We start from the raw sequence: 18,056 nt of genomic DNA, 5'->3' as shown, positions 1-18,056 counted from the left end.
AGTAAAGGTCCTGGGCCACCCGGATTTCTTTTCTTGGCCCAATCTCCACCACCTCCTGCTCCTCTTTTGCTACAAAGTGCAATTCTCCCTTCTCCACTACCCTCTTCATCTCCCCACAACTCTGAACTTTCTTCCCCTCCTCCCTTGCTCTCTTCTGATCCACCCTGACTGCTTCTACATAACACTTCTGAGAAGAAGACTGATCTCCCCGGACTTCACCTACCTGGCTTCCCATTGGGAACTTAATCTTTTGGTGGTAGGTGGATGCTACGGCCCTTAGCTCATTTATGGGCGATCGCCCCAAGATGATATTATATGAAAACTGGGCATCCACCACCATGAAAGTGGTCATCACCGTCTTCTTCAGCTCTCCGGTGCCCAAAGATAAGGGCAATAGAATCTCCCTTTCTGGATAGACATCATGGCCAACAAAGCCAAAAAGCTTTGTGTTCACTGCTTCCAAATGATATCCCTGCAAATTCATTTGTACAAGGGCCTCCTTGAAAATAACATTTACAGGACTTCCTAAGTCCACAAAGACCCTCATAATATCATAATTTACTACCCTGACTTGAATTACCAGGGCATCATTTTGGAGAATATTGACACCCTTCAAATCTTTTGGGCCAAAACTAATCACTACCTCACTTCTCCTTACCCCTTCCACCTCCATACAATCCCTTCTGCTTCTCGAATTACGAGTCCGATTAGAATCACCGTCGGTGGAGCCTCAATATATCATTTTAATTACCCCCATGCTAGGGGGCGAAGCCTTCTTCCTCTCGGGCTCTGCATCTGTCCTCCCCCTCGGGGCATTTCTTGAATCTTTCCTAGCACTAGGGCCGGGCTACTGAGCTGCCCAAGGTGGCAACCTCGGCCTCTTGCTGGGTTGATTATGTCTCTGGACAGAGGGCGAGACATAATCTATTTTGATCGTTTTGTAGTCCTCTGTGTTGTGATAACACACTTTGTGAAGGGTGCAAAACCCCTTCTTCTCAGGCCTAGTATATTGTTGAGATGGAGGCAAGTCCCTGCTACACTCTTGGACCTCTCGGTCCCGAATAATTTTCAAGGACACATGATGAGAAAAATGTCCCGGGTTACTCATTCTCGGCCCCCTATCCTCGGGCTTAGATACTCGGTCTCCTCTCTCTCTCCTTACCGACTCCCTATTCTGCTTCTGGGCCTCCTCCATATTTATATACTTTTCTACCCGGGCCAGCAAATCTTCAAAGTCCCCAGGTGTCTTCTTCGTTAGTGATCTGAAAAATTCACCCTCCGTCAGCCCCTGGGTGAATGCAGTTGTCTTATTCTCGGAGGCACAAGAAGGGACATCTAAGGCCACTCTGTTAAATCTTCGAATATAAGCCTTCAAACTCTCCTCCAGGATTTGTTTAACCATAAAAAGACTAAATGTAGTCTTTTTGTATTTCTTACTACTACAAAAATGGTGTAAAAACACCTTCTGAAAGTCCTCAAAAGAATGGATACTATGATGAGCCAATCCCTCAAACCACCTCTGCGCCAAGTCAACCAGAGTTGTCAAAAACACTTTGCACTTAATTCTGTTAGCATAACAGTGCAACATGGCCATATTCTCGAACCTGGCCAGATGTTCCTCGAGGTCTGCATTGCCATCATAATCTTTAACTTTGGCAGGCTTAAAGTTCCCGGGAAGAGGTTCCCGGACAATAGCTTCAGAAAACGAGCATCCCCTAATGACTACCCGGGAATGACTTCTACCCTCCATCTGTCCCTCCAACACCCTCATCTTCTGTCTCAACTATTGCAACTCTTCTACCACAGTCAGGGACTTGGACCCAGCACTCGATTCTCTTTCTTCCATCCTTGGTTCCTCCTCTCCTGCCTCCTGCTCTCTCTCCTGCTCTCCTTCTGCATTTGTAGCTTGATGAGAAGCATCTCTCCGGGCTATGGCTTTTTCCACTGCTTCAAATATAATCTGAGCCAACTCCTCGGGGGATAAAGTGATAACGTGTGGAGGTCCTGTTGGTGGAAGAACACCTTGTCCAGAGACAAGCGCATCGTCTCCAGGAGCTTGGGAAGTATCTTGATTTGTTCTTCTGGTAGGATCCATGTCAACGTCTTAGACTCAATTTTCCACATACGGCGACAATGATGTCATCCGGGTGAATCGGGTAGATGGAATCGAGGAGATCCACCGGAAGTTGATATAGTGTTTAAAGAAAATGAGTAAGGAAATGATATATCTTGTGAGAAAAATATATCTCTATGACTTTGGGCTTTTACCATGACCTGGACAGAATGAGATGAACTCGTGAAAGAGCGCTGGAGGAGTGTCCGACGTATCCACTCCGACTCTTAAGTCAGCAGGTGAAGAAGAAATTAAAGGTGAAATGGCTTGTATATGTGTGAATATACGAGAAAGTGCTCAAGTATTCACTGTTTCAGAATCTGTAAATGAGAAGTGTACCTGCTATTTATAGGAGAAAATCTCATTATTACTTTGTTTTCAGTGCCCACCTGCTAAGTATGGTAAGGTGGCTGTCCATACCCTATTTCTGATAACTTCTCTAACACGCCAAATTCATGTTTTTCTGACAGATAAGATAGCTCATATCGATACACTCGAGTGTGGTGCGCTTATCGAGGCATCCCCGGTAAAAAGTTCCCGAGAGCTTATATGAGAGCCCGGCTCCCGACTGCCCTGGTAGAAAATATCTCGGGTTATCCCATGCCCGGTTGACGAAGAAAGTAATCTGCATATTGAATCTAATTGGACTATCTATTTAGATTCCTGGGTAATCCACGATCCAGGCTCTTATGGGGATATCAAATGACTTGCGGAAACAAATGAAAACTAGCGGATGCAGGTCACGTAGTAGGGATAATTTCGAATTTATGTTATTTTAATAAATGAAAAGTTATGGTCAAGATTTGGAATCATAAAGAGGTAATTTTTATTTTGAACATGTAGCTTATTCGAGTCAAGGTAGTGTAAAAATATCCCCATAATTTTCACCCTATACAAATAAATTAAATATATTATATATACATATCTATTTTTCTTCTGTAAATTAGGACGCCCCTTTGACTTGGACTGACTCGCACGCTTGCACGCAACACTATCGTCAATATTAGCTATAACTTGCAATCAATTTTTTTCCCATTCTCTCATTCCTAACATTCTTCTTTTTCTCGACCCTTTTTCACTCCACACTTTTCTATACTAAATTCCAATTCATACATATAATTTTTTTACTTATAAACACTGAATCCCACATATCTTGCTTCACTATTTTTTACACCACCACCAATGGACTTATTGCACCACCCACGCCGCCGCTGCCGGCGGCAACTCTCACTCTATCTTGCCACCGTAGCATTTCTTCTACTCTCCTCCGTCTCAGTTCTCGGCTCCAACCCATCTGCTAAATTAAGTAAGTGCATTCGAAATTACCATAAACTTAAGCATCAAAGTACTAATATTATCCTATTCACTAGCCATGTGACTGATGCCCAATACTCTCTTTTTGCAATGTAGGTGTTGAATCAAGAAAATTCAAAGAGGACGCGGGGGAGGAAATCTTGTCACGGCGGAGGCTCGGCGGACCGGGATCATCTCCGCCGTCTTGCAGATCCAAGTGTTGGAGGTGTATGCCATGTATACCGGTTCATGTTCCGATTCAGCCAGGCTTTAGTATGCCATTGGAGTATTATCCAGAAGCTTGGAGATGCAAGTGTGGCAACAAACTTTTCATGCCTTGAGGAAAAAAATCAACTACGATCAATCAGTTAAATCCAGAGGACTTGAGGGGACGAACATGTAATTATTATTCGAAAAAAAAAACATGTGAGTTTTGATTTTTTTTGTACTCTCGATTAAATTTTTGGTTCTGTCTCGGCTTTTCAAATCAATTGTATTTGTACTGTTTGGCAATGACTTCTTGTCACATGGTATAATTGTATTGCACAAACACAGTGTTGTATAGTAGGGTACTTCGATAAGAAACTTTTCGAGGTTTGGAAAAGATTTTTTCCTAACTATTTTGGTTTTTATTTATTAATTATTTGTTGATTTTTGCTATTCTCTGATTTTTTTAATTATAAATTTGCGTAGATATTAGTTCTATCTTCTTGATAATCTTAAAAAAAATACCCATATTTTTCTTGTTTTTTCCCTATGTTTGAAGTGTTGGGGAGATAGATAAGAATTTTGGGAATGTAATTTTTCCATCTCTAACTGTCTTTTAAAAATTTGATTGATAAAATATTGAAAAAATAAAATAAATAATGATAAAAAATGATTGATATATTAATTTCATTATTTTAGTTTCAATGTTTACTGGTTATTTCCCTCTTTTGGTGGTGGGCTTTATGGGATGCATTAATGCATGTGATGTGGGACTGAAAGAAAGTAATACTTGTATTTAAGTTATTCTTCGTATTTAATTTAATTATTGTTGTATGCCTAAAAGAAAACAGAGCAGGTACCTTGTGAGACACGAATTTTTATATGTGAGACGAGTCAATCATATCGATATTCACAATAAAAAGTAATACTCTTATTATAAAAAGTAATATTTTTTCATGGATGATCCAAATAAAAATTCCGTATCACAAAATACGACATGTGAGATCGGCTCATATATGTTTTGCCAAGAAATTAATACTTGTATTTAAGTTATTCTTCGAATTTTATTTAATTATTGTGGTATGTCTAGTGATTCTAAATAGCTTAAACTAGCTAGATAAAGGACCATGCATCTACTCGACGTTGGTCATTGCTATTATTTTTTTAAAAAAAAATCTTGAAATTTCATATGAAATTATAATGTTTTGTCTATTTTTATTTCTTAAACACGTAAATTTATGTATGTATAGTTTGGTGCGCTGGATTAGATTCAACTTAATTGGATCATCTTTTGTTTAGTTTTGGTTTTAAAATTTTGTATGTCATACTAATATAGTGGTTTATATCATACACAGTGGCTAAAATTAAGTCGATTGAATAATTTTGATGTCAAAACAAGTAATTAATTAACATGTATATTATGGCAATGTAATTTTTCAAAGAATTTAAAGTTAGACACACACTTAAATTTAATAAATGGTCATTTAACAGTTTGATAATTTTTTTAATATATAGATTTATTTTTGTTTTTGAATAGTGTATATATATATATATATAGAAAATAATATTATATAAGTAATAACTATTTCCTCTCTTATTATATATACGAGAAATTGGCCTTCAGTTCCCAGCCGTCGATTTTTTTTGTGTTCAGTCCCTGGTTACTTTTTTAGTACCACATTTTCACATGAAGTTTACCACATTTCCACATGAAGTGTACCACGTTTTGTATGACATAGTATCACAATTTTGTATATACTTAGTGAACCCAAAGAAATGTTTTGATTAGGTATTTTTAACCAACTTCCCAACATATATATATATATAAATATATAATAGAAAATCATATTATATAAGTAATAACTATTTCCTCTCTTGTTTGCACAGCACTCCTCATAGAACCCTTTTTACTAGGGATATCATTTGATGTGAAATAATATCTGAATTTTTATATCTCAATTATTTTTTAAAACAATAACTCAATTATTGTGCATGCGAGCATTTCACTATTTCAATGTAATTATTATTTATTTTTTCACCAAACACGCTTTTTTGGTAGATATCTTTTTCTTTTATTTATTCCATAAATAATTATTGACTTCATTTATTACATAACACACACATACATATCTCTCATGTCAATTAATCAAGTGTGGTATATTTTACCCATATGATAATGCGCATGTTTGGTTAAGCGCGTTTGGGTAAAAGAAGTTTGACATGGATATGATTTATTAAGAAGTTCTCATGTATCGAACTATAAATGTTATTATATGATTTGATTTGTTGGGTGAATTTTAAAAGAGAAATATCATATTTTAATGATCAAGACTGATATGTGAAAGAGAGATAACTAAAAAGAAAAAGTAAGAATGATTTCTGTAAGATGACACGGGACAACACCGTCAATAAGACACGACCTTTTTCAGACACACGAGCTTAACCCGATCTATTATTAATCATGTACATACATTGCAACTTCTCATGTCTATCAATCATTTAGTATGAGATTCTACACTGCAACATGAGTATACAAAAATTAAGTCAAGTCTTTGTTAACAACTATAAATTTTGGTCTAGGTATACGTGCTATTTTTTGTTACGATAAAATTTTCAATTTATTAGAAATCACTCAGAAATTTCAAATTGAAGATACAAAATGCGTATTTACAAGTCCCATATGGTGTTGACCAGTTATTGATTTTGGTAGAGATCAAGTTAATTAAAGTTTAGCCTAAAAAAAGTTAATTAAAATTTAAATTAATGCTAAAATGAGAAAAAAAAAAGTAATTTTTAAACATGGCAATTCGATATTTTTCAAAAAAGTGAAATGACTTTTTGCTAAGAAAAAATAAAATTTAATTAACAAATATTTATTTATTTTATTCAAATAAATTATATATTTTTTGTTTATACATCAAATAAAAAATGATAATTTAGGCCAGAAAAGTCAGATACATAAAAGTAGGTCACATTTAATTCAAAATTTTGTGGACAAGACGTTTTTAACAGTAAATATTTTACAGTTTCATGGCTTTCTGGACCACTCCGCTTTACTGTACTGTGGTGACCAAAACCATCTGGTAAAAAAATATACACAAAACCTGTACGAAATATATATTTTATTTAGATTATTAATGAAAAAATATTAATTTTATGTAAAAAATATTAATTATTATTATAAATATAAAAATAATTAACTCATCTTAACATAAATATTCGTAAAATTATTTCACAATAAACTTATTAAAAAAATAATAATTCTCACAATCTCAGTTAATTATTGCAGATATTTGGTTGTACTGTTTCTACTTTTTTTATGATGTTTCACTTTCAATTTAATGAAATTTTCAATTTTCCCTGTTTGTCTCAAAATGGTGTAAAAATATTCATTCTTTTCTTCTATTTCTTCATTGGATTACAATTAGTAATATCGTAAATTCGTTTATATATATATAATCACACACACATATATATTATAAAGTTTCTGTTCTTGACACGAAGTACTTTGGTACCATATTATAACTATTTTCCATTTCATTAAACAAATTAACTTTCAAGTTACTCTCCTACTGGACATAACAAATTACGCATATATTTAATATAATTGTTAAATTTTTTATATGAAAATAAAAAATTTCACATATTATCAAACAATAATTATAAATTACTACAGTAAAATAATTATAAATATTTTTAATATAGTTGTTCGTAATTTTATATAGCTTTAAAAAAATTATTATTAATAAACAAATCAAAGTAAAAACATATATGCATCTTTACTATTATCTAATAATAATTAGCACTTACTAATCAAAGTTTATTTTCATTGTTATCCTTGCGTAATTTTTTATGCGACTTTGATGGTTTGAACTTATCATCAATCTTCATACTCATCTCCATAATTTTTTTTTTTTCATTTTTCTCTATTTTATCTCAAAAACTCTCATGTTTTTTCCTCTCTTATATATTTTTTTGTAAATTTTGTTATTAATTATTTATTAAATTTGAGTGAAGCAAATTAGTCGATTGAGTCCTTCAGTGTGACACCAAACTAAATTTAAATATATACTTCTCCTACATCAAATAAACTACATGTAAATATAACTAAGAAATTTGGAAAAAAATAAAATTGAAAAACTTATCCTACGAATCTATTTGAAAAACTGTTGTATAAATTTCAAAAACCAGAATTTACCTAACATATGTGCATGGCTCCACAACCAGTGTTAATAAAAAATGTGATATATATAATTTTATTGTGGGAGAATAAAAAAAACCATTTTCAATTAAAGTATGTCTCTTGTGAGACGGTTCTCACGAATCTTTATCTGTGAGATGGGTCAACCATATTAATATTCACAATAAAAACTAATATTCTTAGCATAAAAAGTAATATTTTTTCATGAATAACCTAAATAAAAAATATGTCTCCCAAAATACGATCCATAGATATCGTACCAGCCAAATTTTTATCAATCAATTATTGGATTGATTTGTAGAATGATTGAATTAATTTCACGTACGTGAAATATGGGTGTGGGCGTATTATATTAAAGATTACGTGAGACAAGTTGGCCTATAACAAACACATGGCAGTGCAGGGGTTGAGTATAGATACCTATTTGTTTAAAAGAAAAACATACCCAAATGTCAAGTCAGTTTGCCCATTCCCACACCACGTACACTTATTTGAATATTCTATAAATTTAGAGGAAGATTTAGAAAGCAAAAAAAAAAAAAATAAATGCCACAAGTTTGTGTATAAATAGGGGAAATTATTTGAAGTGATATTTGATTTGACAAATTTTTGTGGTCACTCAATCACATGTATTGCTTTTTGGAAGTCTTTCAAGGTTTCATGCATTATTTCAAATGTTATCTAAAATATAGGTAGTTTATAGATTTAAAGAATACTCTAGCGCAGGGTCCATGTCATCTTATCACTGTATGTATGTATATAGGGCAAAGTCTATGAATATACTTCATCCAACTACTGATATAGAATTATATATACATTCATCCATTTTTTTTTTTAGAAAAATAAAAAATATTATCAACTGGTCGGGTTGACGGGTTCTAGATCAAAATATCGTATCCGACCCCTGTATATGACGGTTACGATCACGGTTCTGGGTCAAACTCGTTGACCCGATTAATCTGCTCGTTGAACACGAGCTGTGTCTGGACCCGAACTGTGGCTAGCTCTACAGATGAGAGCGTATGAGTAGATATGACCACAGCTCAGAATCGTCAGTTAGACGGTTCCGAAGCATCGGTTCGACAGTTCAAAATAACTCAACCCTTCACCATAACCTTCTTTGAAGGTTTCAGTTACGGTTCATGGACCGCTGATTACGGTTACATTTACAGTTACTGTTAACAAACTATCACAATTACAGTTTAAGCATTCTATTTTTTTCAAATATTTTTTTCCAAAAAACACCTTAAAAACATTGCTAAAAATGTAAATAATAAAAGGGTTGAATACGTTTTCCTCCATGCATTTCAACATGTTTACATATAGATTAAATTTAATATAAAATATAAGCTTATATGTAGTGAATTTACTTATGAAATATAATACAAAGTAATTTTTTAAAGTTAACGTTTGAGTAATAAATTTATTATATTTTTTTCTTTTAAAAAATATGCTATTACAGAGTAAGGAAAATTTGGAAAAGATAATTTAATATTTGAAAATTTTTATTTATCGTTAATAAATCTATATAATATCATATATAGTATGAAATAATATAGATATATTTGATATATTTATTAATATAAATAAATCGAAACACCATGTATTTGCATCAAGGTATATCTAGCCTGGTGATCGAGTGTTATTTACTTAGAGTGAGATGTCCATAGTTCGAATTTGAACCAATATGTTTACATTTTAGAATTTTTTTTTTTTTTAAAAAAAGGAAATGTGAAAACCGTGAACTATCGGTTAGCTGTTGAATTGGTGGTTCATGATTTCAAGTTTAACAAAACGTGGCCGTTCCGCCTTGTGACGGGACGGTTACGCACGGCTTGTACTGTCGAACTGGTCAACGGTCGGTTACCGGTTCGGGTCAGGTTAATTGTGACTAACCGTGAACCGGGGACACGTCTAAGGATGAGTATGAATTTCTGAACCAATAATAATAATACATAAATATTTCAGGTCGTCGGTATCGTATCCTTGTTGGGTCCATTTCTGATTAAATAACTTGCGGTGCAGGCCAGAGGTTGAGCTGTAAGACAGGCATATACAAATACTAAAGTGGGAAATCTAGAATATTTGAACAGCCCTTAACATGTAACATAGGCCCCTCCATAAAATATAAATTCCATGTATAATTTCTCCAGGCTACAGTTGATAAAACATAATATACCAAGTTGGCTCCGCATCAATTTCTTTCAGTATTAAGTTCATTAGGACACAAAAAAAAGACCTGCAGGTTGGAGACGCTCCACCGGGTGCAGATCGCCCGTTGGGCGAATCTTCCATCCAGTCTGGTCATGGCTACGCTAGGTCCAGATCATCCCGATGTAGCGTAAACTTGTTCGATAAATTAAACACAAATGTTAGTTTACATGGATCCGTTTCATGTCATAATTCGTCCTCGACAATCTCCTCCGTAGGTTCTTGCTTGTGATGGATGTGGCGGTAAAATTAACTTTTGCATGATAGTCTCTACAAGCTCATCGATTCTATCTTCCACACACATTCTTCTATAATCTGCACAACGATAAGTCTATAGCACATATGGTTTTTCAAGATGTCCTAATTATATACATGCATGCTTGCTTGCTTTAATTGTATACGGTACATATACAAACATATATACTGGAGTTATTCTCACCAACATGAATATGGATTTTGAAGATGTATAAAATACAGGTTTGCTTCTTATAATTTGTTGAGATGCAGAACATAGGTATATCAATAATCATAACCCTCACTTGGAAAAGTCACAAATAGTTAGCTCGCGAACACGATTAGAAAATCCGCATCCAGTTTCAGAAGACTAGAAATCGGCATTCAGGTAAAGATTTCATCACACCAATCTTACTCTGATTCAAATATCTCTAATGGAGCGCTAAAGAATGTTATTTCATCAATTTTTCAAACAAAGACAATGTTTAGCAACTCCAATTTGTTATGGCCTAAATGAGTACATTATTTTTTCATGTGTCTGATCAGGAGCACCTAACAATGTCTTGAACTTTAATGTTGTCGCTTATTTTCCGTCGCAAGTGCACCACGTCAAGTTTTTTAATATACGATGAATAGAGTATCGTTCCTATAAAGAGTGTATATTCAAGAATATATCTAATATTGTAATTAAAAATAATCTATGACTTTATTTAGAAATTCGATAGTGGTGTTGATCAATTAATCTCAATAGCAAATAAAATTCCAGAAACTTAAATAACAAGAAATCGATGAGAGAAAACATCTAGAGGTTTGCTATTATTTGGTTTGTCATGATGATTATTCCTTTATGATATTACATTCATAAATTCAACCCGTTTAATAGCCACAAATGCTTAATTTTATTTCTGATTCTCTTTCCCAAGTGATAAATATAATATATCATCTAGTGTTGATTTTAATATTCCTATGAAAAATTTAAACTTGAACAGTTTGTGTAACTGATCGTTCTAACATGGACTCCGATGAGGTTATATGTCTTCCGAACAATATAAGTACCCAGCGATGTATTTTTTTAATATTAACTTCAATCCCCTCTCCGAGTGATAGATTACAATAATTATAACTATCTGTTAGACTTAATTTAATTGTAGGTGATGTGAGTCAAAACCAGTAGGCCGTGATAGTAAAAACAGAAGACAACATAAATAGCAGAAGCACTTGTATCGTTAAAACAGAAGCAATACTTATCAAGTTCTGAACGGCTTGTAAAAGCAGAAGCAGAACATAGCTTAAGCAGAAGCAGAACTTAACGTCTTTCGTTTGATCGTTATAAGTCTTAAATGTTACCGTTACTTTACCTAGTACTAGTATTAATTACACCATTTAATGTTGTACGAAGTCATTTAACACGCTTTACTAGTTTTGGTATAAAACGAAGACTGATTATTCTGAAGCTTTCTGCAAGACCTTTTTTCGATGATAAAGCTGATTCACTCAGAGTCAAAGAAGCCGTTTTATTTATAAACGTTGGATTCAAGGTTTCTATATAAAAGGATCAATCCAATATGGACACCAACGATTATCATTATCAACATATATGAAACGACCTCTATTTTTTTTAATACTAAAGAATAATCATAACTCAAAATACCAAATAAATAAACTTAACATATGAAATCTCAAGTACATAAAATAAAATCCTAAATCATCGACTAACTAAAATTCCAAAATCGACCTTTAAAAAGATCGGCTAAAAATAAAATTAAGCATAAAAATTATTAACATAATCTTTAAATCATTTATCTATCTATCTATCTAGTGTGGAAACTTAAAGACCCTCGAGTGTGTGCTGCTGCACTCGATCCACTCAAGTGTCAGTACCTCCAATAAATCATCCACACCTGCATCATATAAACCTAGTGAGTCTAAAGACTCAACACGTTCTAAACATGGATAGCAAATAATACATATACATTCAAATGCATTAAAATCATATTTTTATTTAAAATATCTTTTGAACATAAATAAACCATTTAAAATCATTTTAGCATAATTAAATCATAAATCGTAAAATTATTTTAAAATAACTTTAAGCATAAATAAATCATTTAAAAATCAATTAAAATAAGTTTTAAGCATAAATAATTCATTTTAAAAATATCTCTTAATCCTCATCATAAATCATATAACATAAGAATCACTTTAATCATAAGCTTTCAATTATATAATATTTTGGGTGAAGTTTGATCCTTGAAAGTGACTAACTTTATCATTTTCTCGACTGCAGTCTTAGCTCCACATGGTCCATGGGGGTGTGCACTAGGCTCCACCGTGGAAATACGATCACCGGGGTCCTCTGGGTCCTCTAGGACCTTTACCCATACATGGTGTTCCTCTGGGGCCTTGGCCCGTAAACGACGTCCCTCTGGGCCTTGGCCCGTCATGGACTCCCTCTAGGGCCTTGGCCCTCACGTCATCCCACAAAATCATAAATCATATATCATATCTTTTGTCACAGTGAATTCACATCCCTCAAAATATTTTTCTTTTTCTTTAAAAATCATAAAATAAGACAACTTTACAAAAATAGCATTTTAAACAGTATAAATTGCACAGCTTTACCATAAATCATAAAAATACATATTATCATCAAAATTGTCATAATAAATCATAAAATATCATTTTACAAGCATTATGATCTTTCGGGACGCTGCCAAGCGTTTTTGTATTTTTCTAAGTGTAAAATTACCGTTTTGCCTCTGGGCGAAAAAATTCTCAAATTTATATTTTTCTCACATTTAATGATTTATTTAAGCTTAAATATAATTTTTCATAATTTTATGAAGCTTAAAACTAGGCTTTTTCAATTTATTCTTTAATTATCGTTTCGTGCGGCGATTAAATCCCAGATAATTCCAAAACTCATTATTTTGATCCCAAATTTTAAACATAATATTTTTATTATTTATTATACCCTTCCAAATCATGAGCCACACCCGTGGATCCATGAATTCAATTTTAGTTATTAAAATCTCGATTTTGACCCTTCAAGGAACACACCGAGCCATCTCCCAAAATAATCGAGCCACGCCCGAGCCAAACCCGAGCCAACCCATTTAGGCACCTTACTGACCAGGCCCAAGCCCCTGACCAGCAACGTAAACCCTCGAAAAGCCTGATGTCCCTGAACCCGATTGCATGTGTGTGTGTTTGAGTCTCCTAGCATATCTAGGACTCCTAAACCAACTAGGACACTACCAGCTATTAACCACTTGACCACCCATTACCCTAACCATCCCTGGACCACGTCCAGACCCAGACCAGACCAGCCAGCCCAGCCAGCCACTAGAACCCAAGCTGAGGACCCCTGAAACCAACAGAACAAGTCATGCGTACTCCATCTGCAGATATGAGTCTCCCTCTCGCATGGGCACTCTTTGCCCAAGCCACCACCGAGTCCTATACACCCTAGCCATCCCTGGACCATGTCCAAAACCTACCCAGACCAGCCCAAGCCCATGAACCCAGCCAGCGAACCCCCTGAAACAAAGACAGGCAACGCGCTTGCTTCCCTCACGATCCCACGTTTTCTGCTTTTGGCTCGAGCAACGGCGCACTCCAGCCACTCCAGCCCCTGGCCCAAACCCCTGCCCATTACCCTAGGACCCTGATGGACCACCTAGCCCAGCCCCAAACTGAGCCACCCTCTGTAACTCTCGGCCACACCAGATATAATCTTCGAGAAGAACCCCATCCAGCGTGGACTCCTCCCTGGCCTTGCTGCGCGAGTCCTAGCTCCCTAGGACTCTACCACGCCCTCTCCCCTGACCCTAGTTGAGCCCCAGCCAGCCCTAGCCAAGCCCCCAAGTCCCATGCAAAGCCACCGAACCATAGCATTAAGAACAGGCCAAGCAACCTAACGTTTTTTTTTTTCCGATTTTACACTTCGGTTATAGCATGCTTTTCTCCCTTATTGTATCATGTTTTTGACTATAATTCATTCATATTTTTATCATGTATTGGCAGCGTGTCCGCAGGAGATGTGAGAACCGAAAATCTTGCAATAATGTAATTAAAATTTGGAAGGAAATTTTATTAGCATAAGATTCTTTTTATTGTATTAGAATAAGATGACCATGTTGAAATCTTTATTGCCAAGCAAATTTCGAATTTTGGGGTAGGAAATATTACAAATTAGTATATCATACAAGATACAAGGAAACAAGATAAAGAAAATCTCGGATATTCATATAAATCAAGGATTTATATCTCACGAATTAGTAAGAGAAATCATCAGCAATGGCAAGGATATTTGGAGTCAATATTAGGAGATTTGACATGAATTTTTGGTATGATTTTAGTGCCAAATTTAGCTCCACCCTCCTTCCCTATAAATAGTGCATCAACCCCACTCATTCAACACACATAATTTCGAAATCCTAGAGCTGAAAAACTCGAAAATTCAGCAACTCTCCCTAGCCAAAATACTGCACAAAAATCGTCCCGAAAATCGTCAAAGAAATCGAGCCGGAGCGCTACCCGGACGAGGAGCGCGAAGTGATCCAAACCAAGCCGTTCACTCCAAGTTTTTTTAAGTACATCCAAACACGGTAAGTGGACTGTTTTAAATTTTGTTTTATGCACATGAAAATTTCGGTTTTGTGGTTTAAAAAAATACGGTCGAGTACCGTCGTTTTGTCTATACGTTTTTACGAAAGTTATTACGTTTATGTTTGACACTGTGAGGATTCCCTGAAAATGGGTGGAATTCCAACATATGGCCCTTAACAGTGGGATAGAACTGTTTTATGGCCTCGCCCCCTTAGAGGATTAAAACTTAGGAACTGACGTCAGTAAACCGTTAAAGGTGAAAAATCGCAGTGTTATTATGTTATGAAATTTACGTTACGTTTATGAAAAGCATGATGTACGTTTATGATATGTTTTGAAAATGTTATTAAATTAGTTATGTTGTGTTCAAAGTCCCCCATTTACTGAGTATTCCCAAAATACTCACCCCCCTTACAACCCTTCCCAGATAAGTCCGAAGAACAGGTTGAGGAAGAGGAGTCCGAACAGTTCTGGGGATGGTGATTCACGAGACCAGTAGTAGTTATGTTCGAATTTATGATTTAATAATTGTAAGACGCTTCTGCATTATTTACTATTTCGTTGGATTTCGTTATTGTAAAGACAATGTTTATTTCGTGGAAATTATGATATATAAACTGGTTCGGTTTATACTGTGCTACGAAAGGCTTGTTGTTTTCAATTGGGTGATTGCTAAACGACGCCGGTGTCAATCTCGAGTTTCGGGGCGTGACATTCAAACAGTTTTCAAGACAAGCGCGAAATCGTTAAAACTTTGAAAATACGTAACGTACATTAAAATAATAGAACTGTTGGAAACTAAATTCCAGTGATTTGAAAAACTAAGCATCGTATTTATTGGACTGACTGATCAAGCATCCAGGCTTCGCAAATCAACTATCAGTTGCCTAACTAAAGATTAATGTGCATAATATTAATGGCAACTGATATCAGCGTAACTGAATTTTCAAGTCAATCTGACTGATCAGTCGTAAACCGATCAGTCGATACATTCAGTCGAAAACACACAAGCTGTTGCAACACGTCATCAGTTGAAAAGGACATTCAACCGACAATAGTACAAAGCAGACTGCAACTCGGAGTGGAACGCCGCGTTTCAGAATCTACAGTGTACGAATGTCAGAGAATATTGACGTGGAAATCAACGGATATATAATTCAAGTTATATTTATTGTTACCGTTGGAAGAGAAGCCTATAAATAGGCGAGAAGAGCAGTCGAGATAAAGAAACAACCAAGAACGAACAACTATTCTATTCAAGCTTGCTGCTACGGTGCTAAAATCACTACTCGTATTCAAATATCAAAAGATCACTCTTATCAGATATATCAGTAGCAATCAAGGCTACATTTACGAGCTTATCAACACTTTGAAATCTTTGTTAGATTCATTCAGTTGTGTTAAATTCAGTCACGCACTGTAAAAGTTTTTGTGAACTAAGAGTTTCAGTTTTGGCATGTGTTAAGTCCAAACTGAAGTGGGTCAGTACAACTCTTGTATTCGATCAAAGCATTTTAGTGGATATCCTATCTTCGTGATAGAAGGGGTGACGTAGGAGTTATTCTATTCTCTGAACATCCAGAAACAAACCGTGTGCATTTTATTTCAGTTATCATTCTCAGTCAGTTATTCTATCTCTCGGTCATTTTACTTCCGCAACTGTTTTCTCAGTTAAACTGATTGTTATCGACTGACTAGATACCGAGTGTCAGTTTGTCACTAAACTGAACCTAATTTTCGAAAAATATACATAATCCGTGAGTGTTTATTCAACCCCCCTTCTAAACACCTATCACCTTCTAACCGATCCTTTCAAGTGGTATCAGAGCAGTTGTATCTCATCTCAGAATATTTCTACTCAAACTGATTATCATGGCATCTTTCAATAAAATCCCTTTGTTCTCCAGAGAAGACTTCGATGATTGGAAAATCAGGATGCAGGCTCACTTAGCTGCACAAGATGATGAGATGTGGTATGGCATCACTGAAGGTCCGATGAAAATATTGAAAGCCAACACAACAGTTGCAATCATCGATGGGGCACCTCATAGAATTGAAAAGCCTAGAGAGGAATGGACTGCTGAGGATAAAAGAAAAGCAAATTTGGACAATGTGGCAAAGGATATACTGTACAAAACGCTGGATAAAGTAACTTTCAGCAAAATCAAGATGTGTAAGACAACTAAGGAAATTTGGGAAAAACTGATCCAGTTTTGTGAAGGAAATGAACAAACGAAAGAGAATAAACTTTCTGTTGCTGTTCAAAAGTTTGACAATATCAAGATGAGAGCTGGAGAATCGATGCATGAGTATGATGAAAGAGTCAGTTGTATCATCAATGATTTAAATGCACTTGGAAAAGTGTATACCAACAAAGAAGTAGTATTAAAAGTGATCAGAGGTCTTCCCAAGGAGTGGGACGTTAAGACCATGGCAATGAGGGAATCCAAGGATCTAAACAAGGTTGAACTTCATGACCTATTCGCTGATCTAAAGGCCTATGAGTTTGAGCTGCAAACTCGAGAAGGATAACCTTCTACTCCAGCAGTCACAACTGCTTTAGCTGCTGTCAGAACAGAACCAACTGGTTCAGTCGAGAAGTCTGCTGATCACTGAGCAAATGATGCTATGTCATTGTTCATCAAAAAGTTTGGAAGGTTTATGAGGAAAAATCAAGGGAACTTCCAGAAGCATTATCAGAGAAATAATTCTAAAGAGGAATCAAATACTTGCTACAACTGTGGCAAACCCGGTCACTTCATTGCTGACTGTCCCAAACCCAAGAAGTACAGTCAAGGCTCGACTGAAAGAAGAAAGAAGTCATATGAGCACAAAAAGAGACCCAAGGATGATAAGAAGTCTTCCAGGAAGAAGCATGAGGTGCTCTTAGCTGAAGAAAGTAAATCTAAATGGGCAGAAACTGACAGCGAGGAGTCAGAGCCAGAAACCTCATGCAGTTCCAGTGATAGTGAAGAGGAAGTGAAGTGTCTAATGGCTGATGATACAGAAGTGGAGTCAAGCAGTCTATAGGTATTTGACTTCAGCTCAACTGATTTCACTAGAGAAGAACTTATTTCAACTCTTCACGACATGGTTAATGAGTACCACAAGCTCGCCTTATCTTTTGAAAAGGCCAGAGCAAAGCAAACTGATCCCATAGACAATAAAACTAAAACTGATGAATCA

The 18,056-nt window shown here is 35.3% G+C and overlaps 2 protein-coding genes across 2 annotated transcripts; one reads left to right on the top strand and one right to left on the bottom strand.

The window, feature by feature from the left end:
• Window positions 1-847: 847 nt before the first annotated feature.
• LOC142556889 (uncharacterized) lies at window positions 848-1,771 on the bottom strand. Its single transcript, XM_075668385.1, has one exon. The coding sequence runs from the start codon at window positions 1,769-1,771 to the stop codon at window positions 848-850; it is 924 nt and encodes a 307-aa protein (XP_075524500.1).
• Window positions 1,772-3,166: 1,395 nt separating this feature from the next.
• LOC142556482 (EPIDERMAL PATTERNING FACTOR-like protein 4) lies at window positions 3,167-4,002 on the top strand. Its single transcript, XM_075667938.1, has 2 exons — window positions 3,167-3,419; window positions 3,524-4,002. Exons 1-2 carry the CDS (start codon window positions 3,296-3,298, stop codon window positions 3,745-3,747), a joined length of 348 nt encoding a protein of 115 aa, XP_075524053.1. The 5' UTR covers window positions 3,167-3,295; the 3' UTR covers window positions 3,748-4,002.
• Window positions 4,003-18,056: the final 14,054 nt, after the last annotated feature.

Source organism: Primulina tabacum, chromosome 9, assembly GCF_025594145.1.
Source record: "Primulina tabacum isolate GXHZ01 chromosome 9, ASM2559414v2, whole genome shotgun sequence".
In the NCBI taxonomy this organism is placed as follows: Eukaryota; Viridiplantae; Streptophyta; class Magnoliopsida; order Lamiales; family Gesneriaceae; genus Primulina; species Primulina tabacum.
This window is presented reverse-complemented; position numbering and strand designations above follow the sequence as displayed.